The sequence below is a fragment of the Rhinolophus sinicus genome, chromosome 4, assembly GCF_057876585.1.
Source record: "Rhinolophus sinicus isolate RSI-liver-muscle chromosome 4, RSI-T2T, whole genome shotgun sequence".
In the NCBI taxonomy this organism is placed as follows: domain Eukaryota; kingdom Metazoa; phylum Chordata; class Mammalia; order Chiroptera; family Rhinolophidae; genus Rhinolophus; species Rhinolophus sinicus.
In genome coordinates, this window is record NC_142504.1 from 66,997,059 (window position 1) to 67,022,372 (window position 25,314).

Consider the following 25,314-nt stretch of genomic DNA (forward strand, 5'->3'; position numbering starts at 1 on the left):
TGCATTTGCAGGGAATGCCATGAAGGTCAATCATGTCTCTCCCTCTCTCTGCTCTGCTCAGGTCGGTGTAGTCTCTCCTGTCCTTTGCCCTGTTGTTCCCAGTAAACGTCCATCTTTAAGATAAGTCTCCCTACAGAACAGGGCAGCAGGCACACATCACCCGGGATCACGCCTGGAGCAGTACAGATTTGGCCCAAGTGCCGCCCCACAGCAGAGCCTGACCCAGCACTCCCTGGCAGAGGTGCCTATCCCCTCCACTCTGCCACCACTATGCCCACAAGAAAGCCCACCCTTGCTGGGCAGCCACAGGGGGCCTCCCATGCCTGTGACAGCACCTTGCTAGGAAGGGATCCACAAAACGCACTTGTGAGTGATTTCATTCACCCACAGTATGCCAGGTGCCTAGCATACTGTGCTGTTCTCAAGTGCCAACAGCGCCATCACATAGCCTGCAGACCCAGCCTTCAGGCTAACTCAATCCACCCCTCCTGTCCTTCCCAAGCCCAGGCCATATTTTCTTAACTGCTTGTCTGGAAGTTTCCATCAGAGCATTTAGATACTGCAGTGGCCTCCACGCTGGCCACACAGCGCCAGAGGGATCCTGTTTTTAACTGCTGACTTAACGATATCTATTTACATATAACATCAAATTTATTTTTAACGTGTTATTGCAGAAATTTTCAAACAGATAGATAACAAGAGAACATAGTATAATGCACTTCCATGTTCTTATCAGCTAGCCTCATCCCGAACACGCAGCTCCTGGCATGTTCCTACCCTCTCCTCACTTCCCACATCCCCCCTCCCCCGCTGGAGTCTTCTGAAGGAAATATTTAACATTATACTGTGTTAACTGTAATGCAGAGTGATTCTTTTCCTTTAAATATAAGTTAAATTGGGTCACTTCTCTGTTCAAAATCCTTATAACTTACAAAGCATAAAATCCAAAGTCTGTACTATGGTGTGTAAAGCTCTAGTCACTCGAACACTAGGCCCCTCTCCTGCTTGTCTCCAACCTCTGGCCTCGCTGTTCCCTGAACATGCAACCAATGGAGCCTTAAGGCCTTCCCACATACTTTCTTCCAGCCCCGACCCTCCTCCATTAGATATCCACAAGGCTCACTCCCTCACTTCACTCACACCTTTTCTCAATTGCTACCTCCTCTGAGAACCCTTCCCTGACCCCACTATCTGGGCCAAAGCAGGGAGTCAACAAATATTTAATGACTGAACACATGTGATGAATCAATAACCCCGTGAAGGCAGGTGGACAATACGGTTGGTCCTATTTTCCGGATGAGAAAATAGGCTCAGAATGGTTAAGTAAATTGCCCACAGACACATAGCTCTTAAATAGTAGAACTAGACCTTGAACACAGGTCTTCTGACTCCAAATTCCATGCTTTGTCCATTCCTCGGGTGCTTCTCTGAAGTGAAACATTGCTTAAATTGATATAATGAGGATACAGGTTTATGCTAAATTTATTCATTCATTCAACAAGTATCTACTGAACACTTGGTACATGACAGGTACTGGTCTAAGCAATGTGAAGACAAAAGTTGGTGGGTAGAATAGCCCCCAAAGATGTTTACGTCCTAATCCCTAGAACCTGTGAATACATTATGGTACATGGCAAAGGGGGAATTAACGTTGCAGACAGAGTTAAGGCTGCTAACCAACTGATCTTGAGATGGGGAGACTAACCTGGATTGTTCAGGTGGCCCCAATGTCAACCCAAGTCCTTACAAGTACAAGAGGGAGGCAAGAGAGTCAGAAAGACTGGCTTTGAAGATGGAGGAAGAGGCCACTAACCAAGGAAGGCATGAGGTCTCTGAAAACGGCAAGGAAACAAATTCTTGCCAGAGCCTTCAGAAAGGAACACAGCCCTGCTTGTACTTTGGTATTGGCCTGGGAAGACCCATTTTGCACTTCTGACCTTCAGAACTGTGAGAGGATGAATCTATTAAATGTGTGGTCATCTGTTACAATAGCCATAGGAAACAAATAGAAAAAGGGAAAAAGACCTCTGGCCTTGGAAGGTGAATGCTTTTCTTGGAGTGAAGGGTTGAGTCAGGCCACCTTCAGAGGAGCTGCTCTGCATATAAGTGTCTCCAAACTGAGAGATCTATGCTCTGAGGACACTCCAGCTGGTCCTGTTTACACATGTCCTTTAGCACCTCAGGAGCACGCTATTTTGATAATTACATGAAGTCCATGTACCTAATTTCCTTGTCAGGAATGAGACTCATAGGCTTCATAGACCTCTTTACCTATATTTTAAACAGATTTAGGGAATTAGCTGCATAAAAGAAGAATCGGTAGAGGAAGGGAGAAGGGAAAACACAACCAGGTAAAGAGCTTGTTAGATTTTTAATAACTTCAACCCCAGTGCCACCCACCTCACTCTCCCAACACCTATCTCCAGCTCAGCTGCTATAATCTTTGCCACATGTCCTCTGAGAGTCAGCAGAATGGAAACTGGCCTCAATCCAAGAGGCAGACACAAGCAGTGCCTCACAATTAGAAGCTACTCAGGGCAACCCAAACTAAAATACACACCAGTGAAATGTCGTGGCCAACTTGTGAAGAATCTTCTAACGGAGTCACCTTCCCTCCCAGAACATGCCTGTCCCTGAGGAAGGTACGTGGAGGATGGGGAATGCCCACTGGGGAACAAAGGAAAATAGTGGGGTCTGTTGTGACACAGAAAATGCAGATGCAGCAAAGGGCCGGGTCTACTTTCAGGCATGAGAAGCTCATTCTTGCTTTTTAAGATCAACTCACAGTTGAGAATTTCCTCCTCGCTGTTCCTGTCTCCCACTTCCCATTCCTTTTCCTTCATTCCCAGCTTTCCCATCTCACTAGCTGAGCACAGAAATGTTTCAAGTGTTTCCTGAAGGACTTACTAAATTTATATTAATATGTGGACATATCTTCTGTTTCTCTTCTGTCAGTGGCATTCTGACACCTGAGGGCAATTCTGCACCTTAGAATTGACTCCTAATTTCCTAAACGACACCAGCACCCCGAAACAGCACAACTCTGGGAACAGGTGCCAGCAATGGTGGCTCCAGCTCTGCCCACACAGCTGTTAGCAAATGCCCCTCCTCGAATACCACTGTCATGCTTTCCTTCTGTAGTTTCTGTCGCCAATTTTTAAACATCATTGCACCTCTTCAGCTATACCACTTTTAACTGAAGGTGATTCCTGAGACGTCTTCTAAATTGAGATGACATGGCATAGCCCTATGGATAGCTGTTTATCTCATTTTTAATAGCACACATCCTATCTGCAAGCTTCGGATCTGTCTCTTTGCCATGAGGAGAAGAGGGGGGAATGGAGGGGTGAATATTTATTTCTCTTATCAGGATTTCAATTTGCACTAGTTAAAAGCACTGTTCTCTTGGGGAAGAAGGGGAAGCAAAATCGTGTATTTATTCTACCCTCTCTCATCAAAGGGATGTTCCTACGAAAACCATTCTCCAGTGGGTTTGTGAGGAAGATGCCATGGGGTAAAGCATTCACCTCCAACAGTGGGTTAGGAGCTGGATTCTGAGTGTGTGCTATTTGCTGGTGGTGTTTAGAACTGTGCCTGTATTTCCAGTGGCTGCAGGGCAAGTAGAGGAGAAAACAAAGAGCAGCTCATTCTGAGCTTGTAAGACGCCCCATTCTTCAAGGACCCCCAAAGGTTAAGTTCCTCTGGCTTTAATAATGGCATAGGAATAGTGAATCACTTTCTTGACCATAGACTTCAGAACCCTGAAGAAAGAAGGAAAGAGAACAAAAGTTTCTTTTGATGTTTGTAAAGGTTGACCTTGACCTTGGATATCTGGCATCTTTGGTTCTCTTTTCTTTTTCATGAACCCATTCAGGCCCAGCTTTGCTTGCCTACATCCTGGCCCTCTAAGTACAGGTTGTCCAGTCACCTAATCTTTCAAATTATGGTAGACGGATAGGCGCTTGCAAAATTAAGCCAAAGCAGGTAAACAAGTATTATGGTTAAACAGCACATGGTACCCAGATTTCATGGCTTCATCCATTAAACTCCTGGAGGGCATAAGCATGACTTTTCCTTCTTCAGGTATCCAGGGTTCAAGGAGAACTTCCAACAGAAGAAGCAAGTAAAGATTAAACAAATCTCGGTGGTACAGATAGAAATGTTTATTACATTATTTTCTGTGCTCTTTCTGGAATACTTGAAACACCTCACAATTGGGGGGGAAACATTGTGCATTCACTAGGAAAGTGACTGTAAGCCTTTTGAATCAATAGGTTTCAGAATATTATGTGATCTTTAGCAGTACATAATAAGGTAATAAAGTCTAGTCCTGAGTTAGATAATAGTGCTGAAAAGAAAACTAAATCAGTTACAAATAATTCTATTTAAAAGAAGATTCCTTCTTTTAAAAAAACATAATTTAGCTAAATATAAATTTCAAGTCTAATAATTGGTTGGTAAATTTTATTATAAGTGATTATAAATATAACCTTGTTTATTGTTCTGTATGAATTTACTACAGGGAACACACTTAAACATTTAAAAGATTTAATACTTCATTCAGAATTTTTTCTTAACGTACCACTCTGAAATCAAGGCTGCATTTCCAATCCACACATAATCTCCAAAGAGATGAAAGACAGCGTACAATTTGCTTACCAAAGTCCAGAATTAATATAAAGGTTTAGGAGTAAGTAACCTCAAATTCATCTACATATCCTATACAATCCCTATCAAAATCCTAACTGGATTTTTTTTATTTTTAATTTACAAGCTGATCCTAAAATTCATATGGAAATTCAAGGGACCCAGAATAGCTAAAACAATCTTGAAAAAGAAAAACAAAGTGGGAGAACTCATATTTCCCAATTTCAAAACTTACTACAAAATCACAGTAATCAGGGCAATTGGTACTGGCATAAGGATAAAATTTTAGGTCAAAGGAATAAAACTCAAAGTCCAGAATTAAACACTCACATTTGTGGCCAACTGATTTTCACAAAGGTACTAAGACAATGAACTGGTCAAAGAACAGTCTTCAACAAACTGTGTACGGACAACTGATTTTGTATGATGTTTCCTTATACATAAAAATTAACAAATGGATTATAGAGCTAAATGTAAACACTAACTACAAAACTCTTAGAAGAACATACAAGAGTAAATCTTTGTGACTTTGAGTTAGGCAAAGACAAGTGTTAATGAGAATTTGTAGAATTTGGAATCACAAACATTACTGATAGGAATATAAAATTGTGCAGTCACTTTAGATAACAGTTTGGCAGGTCCTCAACATGCTAAACTTAGAGTTACTATATTACTCATCAATTTCATATATATGTATATATAAAACATAATTTAGTTAAATATAAATTTATATATATATATATCTCCAAGAGATTTTTTAAAAAACATGGATCTGCACAAAAACTTGTACTTGAACGTTCATAATACCATCATTCATAATGGCCAAAAAGTGGAAACAACCCAAACATCCGTCAACTGGCAAATGGATAAACAAAATCAGCCATAAAAAAGGAAGCACTGATCTATGTTACAACATGGATGAATCTCAATATCATTATGAGAAGTATAAGAAACCAGTTACAAAAATCTAGAGATTGTGATTTCATTTATATGAAATGTCCAGATTAGGCAAATCTGAAATTAGCCTAGGGCTGAGGGGTTTGGGGGTAGGCTATTTTTTAGTTTATACATATGTTCTCCAATGTCATCTTTAAAAAGCACAAAATAATGAGTTCGATTTCAAAAGTCAATCTATTCCACTTCAGATGTGTTTGTAGAGCAGTGGAAATTTTTTCTGCTGATACGGGAACCATAAATTCCACCTTCGTGGAATTTGTAACTGGTTCATTTGAAACCCAATTTTATCAATGCAACAGTTATGACTCAGGAAGTCCGCTAGAAAGACAGGCATCTACAAATATAACACTGGCTTCAACCAAATAGAATAAAAGAATAAGATGATGTGAATATTTTTCTATGTGAGACTCTTAAAATAATGTTGCTCTGATGGATCAGAACAAGAGAACGAAGTTTGAAATATTTCCAATATACTGTCGTTTTTAATGGAGAAATCCCATGGATTGCGATTGTGTTTCAAAGCACAAACAGAATGATTTGGAAGCACACATCTAGAAAATGAAGGTTGCATTTCCTAATGTGATGAGACATTTTTAACAGCAATAAGGATATTCTCATGCCCAGTTTAGCAGAAAAACAAAGGAAGTCAAAAGGAAACTCAGTGGAAAAGAATGACAGGTTGACATATTAGGACCGAAGTCTTATCTCCCCCATCACAAATCCTGACAGATGGAAGATGGAAGGACAGAGCTGGGCAGATCAATTCCCTTCTCTCCCCTGGGGACCTCTCTGAGCTGTGGTTTCTGCATGCATCCTTCTGACCTACTGCTGCGCTTTTTCATAGCTCGGCATCAAGCAGAAACCAGCACAGCAAACCATCCAAAGAGGACATGATGAAAACCCATAAAAGCCCACACTCTTCCCTTCTCAACAACCCTCTCAGTAGCAAATTAAATGCACAAATCTTGAAAATGTTAAGCTTTTAACAAATTGGATTCAATAATCAATTAGAAATTATTAAATTCTTTTAAACATTTTTTTTTTTTTTTACAGAGGCACTCTACAGGTTAGTATTTGCCATCCAAAGAATCACAGGGAGCGCATCATAATTGGTTGAATAAAAAGCAAAATTAAGACAGTAAGTCAAGAATGAATGCTCTCTTATACAAAGAGGGAGGAGGCGGGGAATCCTTTTATATTTCCAGTGCTCAGAGGGAAAAATAATTTTTCAAGAGTATGAATTTGTGCCACAAATATAATATACAATTTAGTACTGGGCAGTAAATAGGGCATTAACCAGAAAGCTATGCATGCTAGGCAGAACTTGGTTCAATCATTTCACAAATAAACAAGTATTTAGTAATTAACACATGCAAAGCATTACGCTGAGCATTACTCCCTCTGAGGACACAGAGATCTACATCTTTATATTGTCAAGTCATGAATCCAAAGAGATTTTGTTTACCTAAAAACTAAGGAGACCCATAGCATATTTCTACAAAGATAAGGAGGGATAATAAAACGCATTGTACTCCAACAATTAATGAGACAGAACAAACAGCAATAGGCACAAGCAACAGCAGGGAATTTATTTTTAACTCAAACATTAGGCAACGTCATTACAAGCACGATTAAGTCCAGCAACAAGCTGCCAAAACGATTGAAAAATTGCCATCACTGGAGAGATGAAAGACTGCACCAAGGGACACGAGACAAGGACAGCCTGAGGATAACTAAATCAGGCCTTCAAGGGTTAAAGTGATCCGATGACCACAAAGGCCATGTAGATATTGCTTACATTCTCTCCACAAATCTAAATTCTAAAAAACATTCACCTGAAATTATCATCCAAAGCTTAATCACTCTCCCCTGAAGCACTGCTATGGAGTCGTACCTTGCACACATAATACTAATAATTACAATAATATATAACACTAAGCATACATATAATACTGATATAATGCATATAACACTTTTAAAAATACAGGCAGAGCAATACAGTCACAGATGTCTAAAACATCTAATAGTCAAATTTTAGGGAAAGCAATTACAATAATTAGAAATACTATCCTATAAAAAATTTTCTATTGCTATTTTGCTTTGAGATGGTAAGTGGACCCAACTATAAACCACAATAGTCACTTTAGAGTACCAAAATTCATCAAAAGCAGTCAACTCCTTGAATATTATATTAGATAGAATAGGTAACTAAATGTCAAATATTCTGCTTAAATCATACAGAAATCTGCCCATAGGAACACTGTATTATCAAATGAAAACAGCAGGTTATAAAGAATCACGATCCCATTGGTATGAAATTGTCAACACACACTCAGTGAGATACCTGAAGAATGGTCATCTAATGTCAAAGTGGAAGTATCTGGGTAGTGGGATTTGGGATAATTTTACTTTTAATTGTATGGATTTTGTGTGGTTCTTTTATCAGAATAAAACTATAAAACTCAGAACCCAAACCGCTGGATTCAAATTTCAACTTTGTACCTTATTGACTGTGTGATCTTGAGCAAGTTACTTAACCTCTCTGTGCCTCAGTAACCTCAGCTGCAAATGGGGATAAAAATAATCCCTACGTCAGAGTGCTATGAGAGCACTAAATGTGTTAGTACAAGGAAAGCACTCAGAACAGTGCACGGACCATAGCAAACCAGTCAGGGCATATCAGCCAGTAGTAGAAGCAGTAGTACTGCTAATACTAAGCCAGATTATTTGTAAAATTGACTTATTATGCTCATTAATAGCAGCTGCAAAAGCAACTATTTCATGGCCAGAAGTAAAAAGGGGAGCAAGAAAACCCCATTGCTTAAGTTTAAATAGCAACCAAAACCCCAAAAATACCAAAAGACTAGTTGAACAACTACAAAGAAACAAAAGCACGTAAAGAGGAGATCCTTAAGTAGACATTTTTTCCTTCAATCTACCATCCTCATTTCAGGAGTCAGCATGCACAGCTGACTAACAGAGTTGAAGAGGTGCTTTAGGCAGTGGCTTCACTTGTATGCAAGCCTGTGCTCTCAATTTAGCAGCAAAATAGAAGACATTCTAATGAGGTTAGCATTTGTAGGCCAGAAGAACTGTCCTAATTAAAAAGAAGAAATCTTTGAAACGCCTCTATCTGCAAACCCTGGAAAATTAGTTTTAAATGGGGATTTACATAAAATGAAAATTATATAAACACACATTGATTTGTTAGGAGCAGATAATGAAAATGATGGGTTATCCTGAACCCTGTATTCTCTTCCTTTGAGGGAAAGAGACAATAAACAAAATCAATATGTAAATTAAACAGTATATTAGGAAGTGGTACGAGCTGTGTAGAAAAATTAAGTGAGTGAAGTAGGGAGGGGAAAGGAAGAAGTGTTGACATTTTAAATGGGGTCAGTAGAGAAGGTGACCTTTGTGGTTGGATCGGACAAGGGCAAGTTCAACCTATCTCCATAATTATTACCGTGTTTCCCCGAAAATAAGACCTAGCCGGACAATCAGCTCTAATGTGTCTTTTGGAGCAAAAATTAATATAAACCCAGTCTTATTTTACTATAAGACCGGGTCTTATTAATATAATATAATATAATATAATATAATATAATATAATATAATATAATATAATATAATGTAATGTAAAATAATATAATACCGGGTCTTATATTAATTTTTGCTCCAAAAGACACATTAGAGCTGATTGTCCAGCTAGGTCTTATTTTCGGGGAAACAGGCTAGCTCTGATGAAAGTTTTGATCAGGCTGAAAGCTCTCAGTTAAGACAAGGTATTGGTTATCCCTGTGCTTCATTCATTTTTCTGACCACCCCTTTCAACTTTGATAACACACTCTAGTTACTACACAAATTCCCTGTTATAGACACACAATCTATTGGTATTCATTATTTCACTTTTTAAAGTCTAAAGACATGAGCTTCTTAAATTAATAATCTCTATAACTCCACACAGCAAATAAAAATAATTAAGAAAGACATCATCTACTGTTTCTGGTAACCCAACATCCATTCCCCCATTTTCCAGAAGAGAATCCACTTTCTTTGGGGAACTAAGCCTACCTGACTTCCAGCCAATGTGGTTCAGGTAGAGCTGATAAACAGACCCTACCTCTGGAGTAAGTGTATTACCTGGCCCTACCAGCAGGAGCACCAAATCCCCCAAACTCTATGCAGCATCAAGTTCAAGAGTGAGCGCATGATCCAAATGACCAATGAGAACCCACAGGCGCCAAGACATAGGGTACAACCCATGGGAAAGAATTACTTTCCTTCACAGGGTTGCTAAGGTTGCTGCGGAATGTAGGCCTAGAGTTGCTTATTTGGCCATCCTTGTCATCCTTGGGGAAGGGAAGGAGGAGGTTCTGCCTAAAAATGAAGCCAATCTAGAGGCAAACATGCAAAGAAAAGGAATAGAGTTGGGTGCTTTTGACAATACATTTGGAGGACTTGAACTCAACCCTGACTTAAAATAGGCACTCCCTTACATTTTTCTCATAGTTGAAGAGAAAGGTAGGTTTCCTTTTTTGCTTAAATCGTTCCAAGCTGAGTTTTTGTCACTTGCAACCACTGGAGTCTTGCCAAATACAAAGAAACCCACAGAAACTGATCTCAGTAGTTTCCCAGAAGCCAACAACCGTGCATCCTTACCCGTTCCTGACCAGCAGTGTCCCAGATGAGAAACTTATGAAGTTCATTTCCACAAGGCACAGTTTTGGTCATAAAAGATGCCCTGAAAAACAGAATCAACATCTCCACATTACTGATTACCCTCTACAATCTTCACAAAGACGTCCATTTCAAACAAATTGACGTTATGCCTCAGCAGGATTCCAAAAGCTCCCAGCCTTGCCCTTGTCCTTGGGGGGCCACCAAAGGAAAAAAGGGCTATTAAAGTTCTGTCACACAAAAGAAAATATTCTTCATTTTCTCTTAGTCCAACTGGAGGTTTGAGGTTTGGGGGAAGGTAAAGAACACACTCAAAACATTTATCTTCAATTGTTTGCAAAAACATTTATCTTCAAGTGTTATAAGATAATATATCCAAAATCAGGAAAGAAAATAAAACCTTAGATTTTAAAAACATTTTATTACAACAATTAAGAGTGAAAAGGACAGCTGGTATTTGAACATGTTACAGTTTGGAACTCACAATGGCACAAGAAGAGAATTACCTTACATCTTTACCTATGCTATGTAGCAACAAATAGAATACTATCTAATTCCCATCCTGCTTGCATAAATGCAGGGATAAAGATTGGTAACTTAACAAATATTTATGCTTTCTCCACAAAAAAAGGAAGGATTTTAAATTCTCAGTAGATAATGAAACACTTGATTTTTTTGCATATTTCCTCTTAATAAGCTTTTTCTTTGTGCTCATGAAAGATGTAAAAATCTAATACAAGGAATGTTTAATACCCTTGACTTTTTTGTGTGTATGAGAGATAAAGCTTCCCATTCATTAAAAAACAGCAAGTATCCCCAAGCATGGGACAACCAGGCATGAGAATCCTCCTGATGTGATGGACTTAGAAGTACATACATCACCTATGCAGCGTTCTGACCAAAAAATGTTTAATCTGAATTTAATGATGAAGAAACAATCAAGCAAATCTAGAATGTGGAACATTCTACAAGACAACTGGCCTGAATGCTTCAAATAAGTCAATGTCATGAAAAGCAAACAAAACAAAAGACAGGGAGATTGTTCTAGAATCTAAATTAAGAATGAAGAAAGCGATAATACAACCAAACGCACTATATGGACCTTGACTGGATGCTAAATTAGGCGGAAAGCAGCTTTAAAAGATACTTTGAGAACAATTGGAGAAATTTAAATTTAGATTATATGTCAGATGTTATCATTGAATCAAAATTAATTTTCTAGGTACGATAATGATATCCTTATTCTTAGGAGATGCACACTAGAGTTTTAGGGATAAAGTACCAGGATGTCTTCCTTCACTTTCATATGGCCAAGCTGGGCCACCCAGTCCAGTGCAGAGTCCAGCCCTGAATCCCAGTAACAGTTCCTCAACTTCTACTATTTTCCCCAAAGACAAGCTACAGAAGTCCCAAGGAGAAAAATGTTATGTCCCTGCAACTCCCGCACTTTCCCCACAACATACATACACACGCCAAAGGTTAATAGTTACAGAGCTCTAGTTATCAATGTAAATTGCACTAAATAGAAATTCTAAGTATTTTTAAGTGATATGACCAAATAGTATCAAAACCGCATTTGTCCCATGACATTTCATTTCTTTAAAAGTGCTAAAAATATACATCCCAGACTACTGATAAGAGCAAATATATTCCAAAAATGGAAATACCTTTATTACTTTTCCCACTATAAAAGCAATAGATATATTTCACCAAAAAATTCAAAAAAGTAAAATAAAGAAGGACATATAAATCAATTGTTCATTTCACCACCTAGCCACAATCACTGCTAATAAGTTGGTATATGTCCTTCCAAATTATTTTTATACAACTTTTACCCCCACCAATTGATCATACTGTAGGTAAATTTTGTTTCTTTTACTTTATATATCATGGACAGACATCTTTCCATTTCGATGAATATAGATCAACAACATTATCTAAAATGACTGAGTCTTATACACCACGTTACGTATTTATTCACTACTCCACTGACCCTATTTTTCACATTATGACAATGATTACATGAATATCCTTGGACCTAAATTGCTGGGTCTTTCTACAACTATTTCCTTGTAGTTAATTCTTAGAAGCAGATAAGCTCCCCATTGCTATGCTCATCACACTGGGCTGTACCAACCTACCCGCCCGTGGTGGTGCATGCAAGGGCCTTCTCCCCAACCAGTACTAACCCTTCGAATCTTTCCTGGTACCTATGTAGAAATGGTATCTCAGTCCTGTCGTTATTGTACTTTTTAGACCTTTGGACATCATTGTTGGGTTTATTGTTCACTTTATTTTTCTTTTGTAAATATTTACTTCATGACCTTTGCCTGCTTTTCAGTTGTGGGTGTTCAACCTTCTTTTGTGCATTTTTTGAGTATTTTATACTAACTTTTGCAACAGCATATTTAAAAAAATTTTTTTTGCAGTTTAATCTTTGCCCTTAAACTTTGTTTATGGAATTTTTTTCCATTAGTGCCTTTTAAAATTTTAGGTAGACAGCTATCTCAATATTTTGTTTTTGTGTTTATTTGTGCTTTTGTTTTGACTTTGATGTACGGCAGATTTTCATTTATTCCTATATTCTAGGCAATGGATAAAAATATATCAATCCACCCGTTTAAAAGTTCTCAGATTTAGAAAATTAAGTTCATGCCTTTTAAATCTTAGAATCATAGACTTTTAGAACTGGATAAAACATAAACTATCCAGGCCAACCCCTTCACTTTACAGATGGGGGGCTGGTGTGAAAAAAGACTGCACTGACCCTGGTCTAAGAAGAATCTAAAGGCAGTCAGGAAAGAATGCAGAGGCCCTCACTGCCAGCCTGAGTGGAAATGAGCAACTTAGACAGCCCCTCAGTTTCCTCATCTGTGAAATAGGACCAATATCTACTCTACATGATCTGGAGAGCTGTTGTAGGGTCAAATGACAAAATGACACCTGTGAAATTTCCCCTTGATATACAGTAAATCTGTGAGGAACAGCTTTACTAGTAACAGCAGTAATGCGTATCATATATACAGAGGGTGCCAAAAAACGTATACACATTTTAACAAAGGAAAACTGTATTCAAATTGTAATACTCAATATATACCAATAACAAAAAATGAATACACGTCACATTTGACTTCTGTATTTAGAAGAGGAGCTCAAAGTGGTTACCATCAGCACTCAGACACTTCTGATTATGGTGAACTACTGCTTGAGCCACGTTAACCAAAGTGTCCACTTGTATACATTTTTTGGCACCCTGGTGTGTGTGTGTGTGTGTGTGTGTGTCAGCGCGCACACATACATATGTATGCATATACATACACGCACATATGTAGGCACACACACATGCACACACCCCTCTGTTCCTGATTTCTTGCCACTATGAGAAAGATGATCAATATTTGAAATGAAGACTGACAATCATTCATCTTTTGGTTGTTTGGGGGGTTTTTCAGCCTCTTTGCTAGCTTTCAATCTGAAGATCCTCAGGTGTATTTTTCTTCTCTATAGATTTCCTTCCAGAGGGGTGGAGGGGTGAGCACTGGCAATGCTGAACTGATTTCATTATCTGTGGGAACCAAAATCTGGCAGAGAAGTAACTCAGTTTCCTTGTAAAAGTTGAAATAGACAGGGAGATACACACATATACTTATATATGTTCAAGATGTTGACACAATCTGCTTGAATAGTAGAGCCAAGATTTTTCAGTGTTAGTCACAGGAGATGATAAGAATTAACTTTTTCAATGCTGAGACAATGACATTTTACAGCTTATGGACTTTTCCCAATGATAGTGTGAATAAGAGTGGACTCTGAGTGGACTCACTTGGTTTGAGTCATAAATTTGCTGCACAAGGCTGAGTGCACCTAAACAAATCACCTAGCTGCTCTAACCCTTGGGGCCAGGAGGGTTACTGGGAAAAACACTCTTGTGTGTAGAACTGAAGTGTCTACTCGACCAGGTCAGACATGTAAATGAGTGAGGCATGCTGGGAATAAAGGTAATTGTGATAAAAAAAATAGTAACAATAAACAGTGAGAGCGACATGGAGCAGAAAGAGCCTGTCCACCCACAGCGGGCACCTGTGGGTCAAGTCCAGCTGGCTTCTGCCACGTGAGCATGCGGTCCAAGCCTACTGATTTTATAAGATAAGCCAGAAATGTAAGTTTATTATGTAAAAATCTCTTGATTCTTTATTATTGGCTTAAAATTTTTAGAGCAGGCTAAACAAAACACTTCTATAAGCCAGATTGCCAGCCCACCAAATCTACAAGATGAGGGATAAGCGTAAAATCTTTTTTAAAGTATTCCATATATGCCATCTTCCAAGAAATCTATATTCATGAAAAAGAATAAGGAAGACCTACATGGACAGAGAATGCATGCTGAAGCATTAGGTAGGGTGATACCATTTCTGTTTTTAGACATGATGTATTTGTATACCTGCATACCCATAGAAAATATTTATAAGAAATATGTTAAACATGCACTTTGGACTCTAAACTTTGGTAATATAAACTGAAGAATATGGGACTGGAGAGTTAATAAAACTCTCTCACTTCACTTTTTATTTTATACATGTATGTATGGTCTGTATGTATGGTATGTATGTATAATGAACATTATAATTTAAAGAATAGATACATTTTTTTTTTAGTTAATAGACTATTTTTTAGAGAAGTTTTAGGTTTACCAAAAAATTGAGCAGAAAGTACAGAGAGTTTCAATACAATACATAATTTTTTAAAACCCTAAACCACCACAATGTATTTACCAGACAAAGCACTGTCAATAGTGCTTGATCGGTTGTCTCCAAAATGGCTACCAGTGATCCATGGGGAGATGAGCGGGTGTTTCCTACACTGCCCATCCCACCATGAGGTGGACTTTATTTCCCCACCCTTGAATCTGGGCTGGCATTATGATTTGTTTGAACAAAAGACTGTAACCAAAACAATATACCTATTGTATAGGCATAATGATGTTCATACCTACACATAACAACGGTTTAAAACCTTTATACATTTACTGTAATTTGTGGTAGGAGCACACATTGCCTTTTTATTTAAAAAAAAAAAAAAATCATTACAAAAGAAATGCAGATTTTAAAATACAGATTTAAAATTTTTTTTTTTAATTTTTTAAGTTTAAAAAGTAGACAGTAAAAGTCTCTCTTCCATCTCTGGAACCACACTTCAGAGGTAATCCTCTTATGGGTTTTACTTTTATTATTAGGAAACACAAAGTGGGAAATTAAGAAAGAAAAAAGTATATCACAAAGAATAGTGAAAAGAATTTACTCTACAAAAATTGTCCCCAATTAATGAAGTGCCTATGTTGGGAGATAATTCTCCATGGGTCTCTTGTGCGCAGAGGCACCGTCTTTTTCCCAGATCCTGTTTTCAAGGATGTGTGTATAGCAAATAGCCTTAGAAAGGAGAGATAAGGTCTCCCGCTGGAGCAAAGCACAGACAAAGCACAGACATGCTTATTGCCCATTATAAAAGATTTGGGTACCCTAACTTGGGGTTTCTCTCCTATAACACAACCCACTATATGTAAGGTGTCACCTGACCCTCTTCACATCATCCTATGGGAAACTGGGGTTCGGGAAAACAATGCAAAACAATACTCTGGCTACAGCTGTTTCCCCCTATCTCTGACCCAGGAATCCCAGGTGTCTTCTCCCAGCATCCATGACAGTGGGACAGTTAAGTTTGTTAGCCTGCAGATCTTGCACAGTTCTTGACACATATTTTTGTGAACATGTTTCTGTAAGCCATTTTTTAACTACAAAATGTGCTGGTTTTTCTCACCTCCACCGCTCCAACCACTAGCCTATCAACCAACTGCTCCTGAGCATGTTTATACCCTGCCATGAATTTTTTCTACTTACTACCGAAAGAGACAATCACCTTTATCATCAATCCTACAAGAGTTCCCAAAACATATATATGCATTGTTTGCCTCCTGAGAAAAATGAATACTTGCTCTTTGCAAAGACCATGCTATCTTCAGAAGAAAAATAAGTTCTAAGAGAGTAAAAAATCAAGCACCTGCAAAATGATACAGCAAAAGCACATATGGCAAAAGAATCCACAGGAAAGGAGAATATGGAATAGGAAAATGCTTCTGCATTCCAAGGTCTGCATTCCAAGTGAAAAATCACCTCTCTATCCCCAAGCATTAGAACAGAAATGCTGACATTCGATTAATCTAGAAAAGGAAAATCAATCTGCCCCACAAACTGTGCAGACAGCTCTGACATGTGAGTGGACAGCATTTCCAGGTTTACTGGCAGGCAAGTTACACCAGAGCCTTTGTGGATTTCTCCCGTGTCTCATCTTCCATCTGGAAAGAAAGCTGGCAGGATTTACAGAATGATGCTCTTGGAGATCAAAGAACCAGCCTTAGGCTGCAGCATGACAACAGTTGGCTAGAAAAAAAAAATTGGCAGGGACATACAACTTAAAAGTACTTGAATTTCTGTCAAACTCTTTATCATTGGGATAGATTCTCAATGGCTGAGATGAAAACCACTTGAAGGCTCACGAGCAAAGTAACCTCTCTGAGTGCTTTGAAAGGAAGAAATGTTAAAGAGAAGAACGTACGGGAACTTACCCAATGGTCGGGCTGATGTTGTGGTCAAAGTGATCCTGGACAAATCGACACACAATGCTTGATTTCCCAACCCCAGTGTCCTGGAAGAGAATGAGGACACAGCCATGAAAACCAAGGATGCCAGTTCTGACCGAGTATACACGTAGAACAGGAGGATAGGACAGGTCATTTCTAGTTGATGGGAGTGAGGGAGTGGAGGGGGATATTTTCTTCTGTTTCTTACCAGTACGTTCTACAATTAAATTGTATTGCTTCATAGAAAGAAAAGAAGTATGATAAAAATAAGTTTTAGAAACGTGTCCCACACACATACAATAATTAAACTAGAACTGGCATGTTCACATGTATTGCCAGAAATTTGGAAATTTTTGGAGTGGTCTAGAGAAGTATGGCAATACACCACATTGTTTGAGTAGAGATAGAATTGATTTTGTTCAAAACCTTAGCACTCAAAAAATATGTAACCTATTTTTGTAGGTATCATCCTATGAGACCAATGTATTCTAATATCTGTATTTCTAACATTTTTCTTTAGAATCTGATGGTCGCATAATAATCTCCAGTATTGCTTAATTATATAAAGGTCTCACCTCAGCTCTTCCTCTGTCAAATAATTCTTTAAAGCTAATTAGGATAGAGGTCCAGTTACACATTGGAAATCAAATACATGTGTTTCTATCCATTCCCTTCCAAAACCCTTGCAAAATGGTTTAAGGAATAGAACGTACAAATATACAAGGTCAAAGAGATAGGAGAAGAGACACCACCAGACAAGTGATGTCAACAGAAAGCACTTGGTCACTGAGAAAGAAGACCTGGAGCCTTACGTGCCTGCAGGGAGGAAAGCCAATGAGAAGCCAATCAATTCATGCCACAGAATCCCAAACATATCAAGAATTGGAGGGCAAGGCTAAAAACAGAGTCAGTGAAAGGCTCACACAAGCATCCCCTTGGTGCCCCAAAGAACAGACCCTCCTACATTCCAGGAGAAGATGGGAGGTTGACTCTCCAGGAAACCTGCATTAGACAAGGGCTGGGCTAAGGTACTTCAGATACAGCTCAGGGAGGGCCCGATGCTATTCCCCTGCCCTGTGCGAGCCCAGACAGAAGAGGTGAGGAGACCCCTCTGGGTAAGAGGATCCAGATCATTAGACTCTCCCAACTAAAGGCAATGTGCGCATCAGTCGACAAGCCTCAGTGCAAACAGAGATTTTTCAGCACACATTTTAACCTTTTAAAAAGAAACACTCAGTTAAGAAATACCAGACGTTTATAACCACAAAAAAGGAGTAGGATGCTATCTTAAAAGACCATTCAGAGTAAGGCTGACCTCTTAGAAGTTAAAAATATGATGGCAGAAATGGAAATTTCAAAGAGAGAGTTATAAGGCAAAGTCAGGAGATTCCCCAGAAAGTAGAACAAGCAAGAGCAATGTAGTTAGTTGCCAATAGCTACTCTTCTGAGAAGGGTGGCAAGGCCAGAAGAGGTTCACAGATTATCAACACAGAGAAGCCCGAGTCAATGTGTGCTTATCTGAAAGGATTATGGAGACATTTTGAAATCTACAGAGGGTGCCAAAAAAAATGTATACACATTTTAAGAAAGGAAAAAAACTGTATTAAAATTGTAATACTCAATATATACTGATAAAAAAAGACGAATAAAAATCATGTGTATACATATTTTTGGCACCCCTGGTATCAGTGAAAGCAAAACAAGATATGTTTAGCCCAAAAAGAAAAAAAATAATCCTACAGTTCTCTTATATTAAAGGTATAACTTTAAAAGCCTAAATATCAAAGAGAAAATGTTGAAACTCAGAGAAACATGTTTTTCTTTAGACACTGAAATATGATATGAGATCTGAAATATCAGCTGGCAATCTGAATTACTTTTACTCCTTCTTACCCTGTGTTTGGGGAACAATTCCAGCAAACCTGGAGCAATAGGGGCGTTGGCTGGCGCTACACATCAGAAAATCATTCTCCAGAAGGTCTCCCATCCTAGTGAGAGCTGCCTTCACGGGTTCTGAGCCATAATAAAACAACTGCACCAAAAGCCATTTATCTGCAGTGTGCAGATCGATGTGCGGAGTTCAAAAAGGAGACGACAGAACTTAAAACCTCAGCTCCTCAGATTCCAAATCAATGCTGCTATTTCTGAGCTGCACCTTCAGTATAGATTCCAGCTGATGTGCTCCACACTGTCACAAACCACAGCTCAGTTCTTTTCATCTCAGTTGGGGTTTTTTTAAAAATCTGTTTGTTGATTTTTTTTCAAAGAGGGTGCCGCTTGTAGTGGCCCATGCGGGGATCCAACTGGCAACACTGGTGTTAGTAGCAATGTGCTCTAACCAACTGAGCTAACCGGCCACCCCATCTCAGTTGTTTTTAAGCCCCCCTGTGGATGAGCAGACCCTGGCCATCCTTTGGTCTGTGCAGCCCCAGAGAAACTGAAAACTGATGAACTGTGCTGCCTACCTTGAAGACAAGGGAAACACATTCTTTCATAAGATGAACTGTTTTCTGCAAATTGCCAAGTAGGCATGGTGGGGACCTCTCCCCAACACCAACTAAACCAAGCTTTATTTTTATATCACCGTGCTCATGGAGTGCAACACACACCCCACCCCCGATAGAGAGCTTTCAAACGTATTATCCCACAAGAAATGTTAAAAGATTAATGTCTGCCCTCTCTTGCATCCATTGAAACCATTTCCACAATGGAAAGGCATGTTAATGCGAGAGCCTATCTTGTCCCTCTCCGGGTCCCTCTATCACAGTTTAGAAATTCCCTTTCTCAGGGCTCCTTTATTCGTCCATTCTTCACTGGTCCAGCAAACACTCATCAAGTGCTTCACATGCCAACAATAGGCAAGCCCTGACCGATAGGAGATAACATGGCCCCCTGTTGGCCTCCCAGAGTTCCACAACCATGAAAGGTGCCTGACAGAGGCAAGTACCAGCACACAGAGGTGAACAGGGCTACTGTACCTGCAGCTAAGAGCTCAGGAGACAAATCCTTACCTCCCACACTTTGTTCCTTTTGGCCTTCCTTGGCATCCTTCAGCTTATACCCAGGCTCGCCCTACTTCCAAGCTGAGAAAACTGCCCCTCTGAAATGCCTCTAGTTCATCCCCGTCTGAGAGACCCTTGCCCCTGTAAGCATCATACCCCTTGCTCTCTCTGAGCATCCCGTGGTGAACAGGGTTTTGGCTAGTCTGGCATCTTCACAGCCTCACTAAGTGCTGCTCTGCAGATATTTTAGGTATCTTTATAGGTCGTAAGGTTTTTGGGGAAACTAATAAGTAATATATATTATTGATAACATTATAAATCAACATACTTCTTATGGAATGGAAATTACAAACCAGTCAGGACTCTGCTCTAGGAAGCACATTCTGGAGTCTATCCATTCACTCTACCCAAGAGCTCTGCTCAAAACAGCTGGCTCCAAATCCCCAAAATAGCCCAACAGATCCTGCAAAAGCAACCCTCAAAAGCCATTTAATTCACCTCTATTCATCTTCTATAGATAAATCAAGCTAAAATATCAGCTTTTCTAAGTAGTTAAAGCAGCAAACCTGCTCATATTTAAATTTAACAATTTATTCTTCAGCCAAATGTACTCAGCGTTCCTTTTCTTTTTACAACTTAACTCTCAACATTTCTCTCTCGTTCATTTAGACACTTGATAGGGAAAAAAAAATAACCAGGACAAAAGGATAGACAAAATTTTAGTTTGTCTCAGAAAAGAAAATATTCACTATACAAAGAAATACTTCAAATAATCTCTGGCCAGTGGCTTTACAATGGCTCCAAAAAATGACCCCAGGGCTTCCTTCTCCCAGGAGGACTGCTGTTCTCCAACTGGCCACGAGGGGAAGGCCCTGCTCAAGGATTGCTGAGGAGAGCCTGAAGCCGGGTTACTGGGCAATTTTCATGAATCACTCAGCTTTCTGATTCCTTTTCCTGCAGGAACCCCATTCGGACAGTGACACACATACACAAGAGGAAAACGCCAATGAGTCATGACTATTACACAGGAAAACATAAAAGTTTAAAGCAGGAAAAAAGAAGAAAGCCTATTGGGTGAATAAAGGAGTCTGTGAAGAAAGAGAAAGGATGAAAGAGGAGGATCATGGCTGCCCACCATTCTTTAAAGGCCACTTTACTCTTAGTGGACTTACACCAGTACAAGAAAATTTGTCTATGCATATATTTTTCCATTTCATAAAAATATAAAAACCCATCTTGTCCAATCTCCTAGTTTTGCAAAAGAGGAAACTGCTTGACTTCCTCAAGGTCACACAGCTGGCTGGCTGGTAGAGTCAGAATCAAATTTTTTGAGTCCCAGTGAAAGCCTCTTAAGGCTCTTACCAAGTTAAATCAACCTCCCTGCCAAATGTAAATTTCTTCAAAGGAAAAAAGTCTATTTTCTAGAACTCACAACAAGTTCTTTTATTACTGCTTTCTAATTTCACCTTCACAGTAGCATCAAGTGTTCTCAAGATAGAGCTGCTGGGATATATATATATATATATATATATATATATATATATATATATATATATATATATATATATTAACCTGTAATAAGGGGGACATACTACCAACTACTGGGGAGATATTAGAATAAAACTGATTCCACAAACCAGGAATAAAGGTTAGTAAAATCCTCCCTGGGGGATAACCAATGTTTCATTGTGTTCTCCTTTGTAAGGTTAATGTCAGATGGATACTGAGACTTAGCAATTGGTCTCATCTACTTACTGGGAACTGGATCCCTCATGATATTCCTCCCATATTCGATATTATTTGGAGTTAATAATACAATTCTCTGAGAATGATCACTTACTCTGACATGAGAATTTCTGCTGTTTGAACTGTCACATTTATTAATCATGTGTACATATGTAATTATAAAATCACAAACCACAAACTGTCAGCTTCTGGCACATAACTCGAAGCATCGCTTGAACTGCAATGGGCTTCAGGTAGGGGTTCCCACCTTTCAAGATAAAGAACAGTAAATCCTAGGCAGATGCATCACTGCTACCTAATCCTACTCTCATGGAAGACCTCACTGATCAATTCAGGACACATTATTTTATTGAATCTGAAAAGGCCCTCAACTCTTTTCAACCCAGCTCTGCAGATAATCACCAGGACTCAATCAAGGTGGGATCTCAGAACAATGGCGATCCTCCCCCGTCGCTGACTCTTTCTGACCGTCAACATTCCTACTGACCCCTCCACTCCGCCTCACTAAGTGCTGCTCTGCAGATGTTTTAGGTATCTTTATAGGTCGTAAGGTTTTTGGGGAAACTAATAAGTAATATATATTGTTGATAACATTATAAATCAACATACTTATGGAATGGAAATTACAAACCATAACAAGACACAGACTCAGGAATGCCATTCCTAAGAGTACAGGTAAAAGAAGAAAAAAATAAACACAGAAAGTTTACTGAAGTATTATTTATAAACATTAGAAATGGCCTAAAAATAACTATAAGTTAAATAAATTATGCCATAGACAGTAATCTCTTAAGCTTCCATTTCATGGCTATCAAAATGTCAAAGAGGCAGAATACAATTTGCCCATAATATATATTATGGAAGTGATAACTCCATCATCTGTGTCTGGTCTAGGCGTCAGAAAGAACCCATGTGGCAAGGATTTTTGCATTTATTTGTTTCATTCAGTCATCCATTTATTTGTTTAGACTTTAAGCTTTACATACTTCTAAAAAGTCTTAAGTGTCTTATGTGTTGATAAGGAGTTAAATTAGGAATTTAGGAGACCTTTAGAGGCCAGCTAGATCTTATAGGTGGAGAGAAACAAAATATGAGAGAAACAAGCAGAACTATGGAATGGTGAATGGTTTGATTTTCTGATCCCAAAGATGAGAGAAGCCAAAAACAATTCAGAGTCCAACTCAGCGGAGTAAGGTCTGGTCAAGGGCACCAGATATGGCCACCAGCACCCTACCCCACACCACCCCACCATCACCCTGGTCTTGCACACAATGGCCTTGTGTATAGACAAACCACAGGCAGATGCAGAGAGCTGTGATTGGTAACTCAGGGCAGTGCCACGCACACCTGGTTATTCGTTCCACTTTGTGGAAGATGGGGGGAAAATCTGGAGAAAGTGTGTGCTGCTGCTGAAGAGGAGGTCATGAGGAAAGGAGTTTCCATTTCCTGTATCTGTAGGGCACTGTGAACTTCACCACCATGCCCTGTGTCAGAGGGCTGGGTCCCAGCCATCCGGGTCAGCACTCCTCGATGGCACCATCTGCCCTTTCCATGGCCCAAAATCTGGGTCCACCCAGAACAGAAAATAGAACACGAGTCAACACAAAGGAATATGCCTCTGTCAGGCTCAGGAATCCAATCCGGGAAGCTCTGCAGTCTGCAGTTAGAGGTTTCAAAGAAACTCCACAGAAATGCAGTACAAATTCCTTATGAACCCACCAAGCCTTTTTTTTTTAAGTTTTGGCCAAGGGGGAGAGGACACATACTCGAGTTCCGCTCCTTTGCACTGGAATTCTAATAAAGCAACTACAGAAAACCCCAATTACACACACCCTTTACAAGGATCAAAGACCACTGTTCTGAGGCACCTAAATTGACCAGCCTGAGGACTCAAGATCAGACATTGCACGTCACTCCCAGAGCTTCAACTGCGCTCCCTGGAGATCTGCAATGTATCATTCTGATTCTGTGTCTACATCTACTTTCTCATAGAAGGACTGAAGTACTTTGCTCCTGGATACCATTCAAGGGTGTATTGGAATTATAGAAGCAATGGGCCTGTTGGCCCCTGAGCTCTAAATAGTGTCTTGCTGGAATAAAATAATTCCTATGCATCCCCAGCACTTTTTATCAGATGCTTTAGCACTGAAAAGGGTTCGATACTTATAAATCACAGGAATCACCACCCAAAAAAAGTGCCATAAAAGCAAAAAACATCATTAAACTCAAGTCCACAATATACTTGTTTTATTACCACACATTCTTCCAAATTTCCTCTAGTGGTGGTGAGACCTCTATCCAAACAAAGTAAAACACAGCCTTCACACTATGTTCAGGGAAAAAGTGAGCTAATAATACAAGAAAATCCAACTCTAGGCATCTTACTATATTTAGGAAACCATACCACAAATTTATTTGCGGGAAATACAATATAAATAAAAAGCTCCTGAGCATTCCCAGAAACAACCCTGCAATTCTTTCTGTCATGATTATTTTGAAACATGTCAATGGTGCATATTATAACAAATGTCTTAAATCCATTTACAAAGGGGAACTAACTATATATCTGACAAAAATGGAACTGAATTGTCTCACTGAAATAGATGGCTTCTGTCCCAAGTCTGAGAGTCACTAGACTTTGTTTTCTCTATCTACCTCATGGGGGGAAACAGCTAATTTTAAGCATATAAATCAATAAATTTAAGCATTTAGATTAATGCCCCATGGACATTAGAGAACATAGCATGGAAATTCCACAATCCTCTAGACGTACGTGAAAATAATCTGAAGTCCAGATACAGAAACAAAGGTGCTGTGTTTGAGGAGCGAAAATGACCAGGAGAAATGGAAAAAAATCTTACTAGAAAATATGAAGAAATAAGCAGAAATGAGCATAAAAGACACAAGAAAGAGATGATGAGATGGTTCAAAAGGAAACAAAGACACACATGTCCACTTACTTTATCTCACGCAATCCTCACCACAACCCTTTGTAAAGGGGGAGACAGATGGCATTGTCCACATTTCCCATAAAAGGAAACTATGGTCTAAAAGTTTACGTAAATTGCAACAGTACTATAACTAGTAAAAACTTCATCAAGATTCAGACTTCCCTTTGCCCATTTCCAGCACTCTGCTTGCTGGCCAAACCCTCTATCTTCAGGAAGAATGCATCCATCCTCTCATTTATTCATTCATTTATTCAGTGAGTGTGCAGTCAGCAGTATGCAAGGACAAGAGATAAGAAGATACCAGCAGTCAGAACACTTGTACATCAGACTTAAAACTTTACAAAGGAAAAGATTTTGTAGGGTGTCAGGTGGGCACTTGTCTCATTAGGGAACCACTTCATGGATGGTGTAGATGTCTGACCACTGCACTGTACACCTGAAGCTGAAGCTGAATAACATTGAATGTTAACTATAATTTAATATACCTAGTAGTTACAGGATGTAGAGTACAGCATAGGGAACAGAGTCAGTGGAATTGTAACAGCTATGTACAATGTCAGAGGGGTAGAAGACTGGGGGAGGAGGGTTATCACTTTGTGAGGCGTATAAATGTCTAGCTACTACATTGTTTTGTACACCTGAAACTAATTTTTAAAAAAAACACTTTACAAAGGAATCAGACAGGAGGTTAGTGGGA

General features: G+C 39.1%; 1 protein-coding gene across 4 annotated transcripts in view; it reads right to left on the minus strand.

Annotated features, from left to right (window-relative positions):
- RAB31 (RAB31, member RAS oncogene family) overlaps positions 1-25,314 on the minus strand; it is a 121,925-nt gene that overhangs the window by 56,119 nt on the left and 40,492 nt on the right. For 3 of the 4 annotated variants that reach the window (XM_019712606.3, XM_074340375.2, XM_074340374.2), the window contains 2 exons: positions 16,904-16,983; positions 10,267-10,348 (listed from right to left, as the gene is read on the minus strand). In XM_019712606.3, the coding sequence (XP_019568165.1) occupies positions 10,267-10,348; positions 16,904-16,983 (162 nt within the window). The remainder of the gene's footprint in view (positions 1-10,266; positions 10,349-16,903; positions 16,984-25,314) is intronic. The other variant, XM_074340376.2, reaches the window with a different exon arrangement.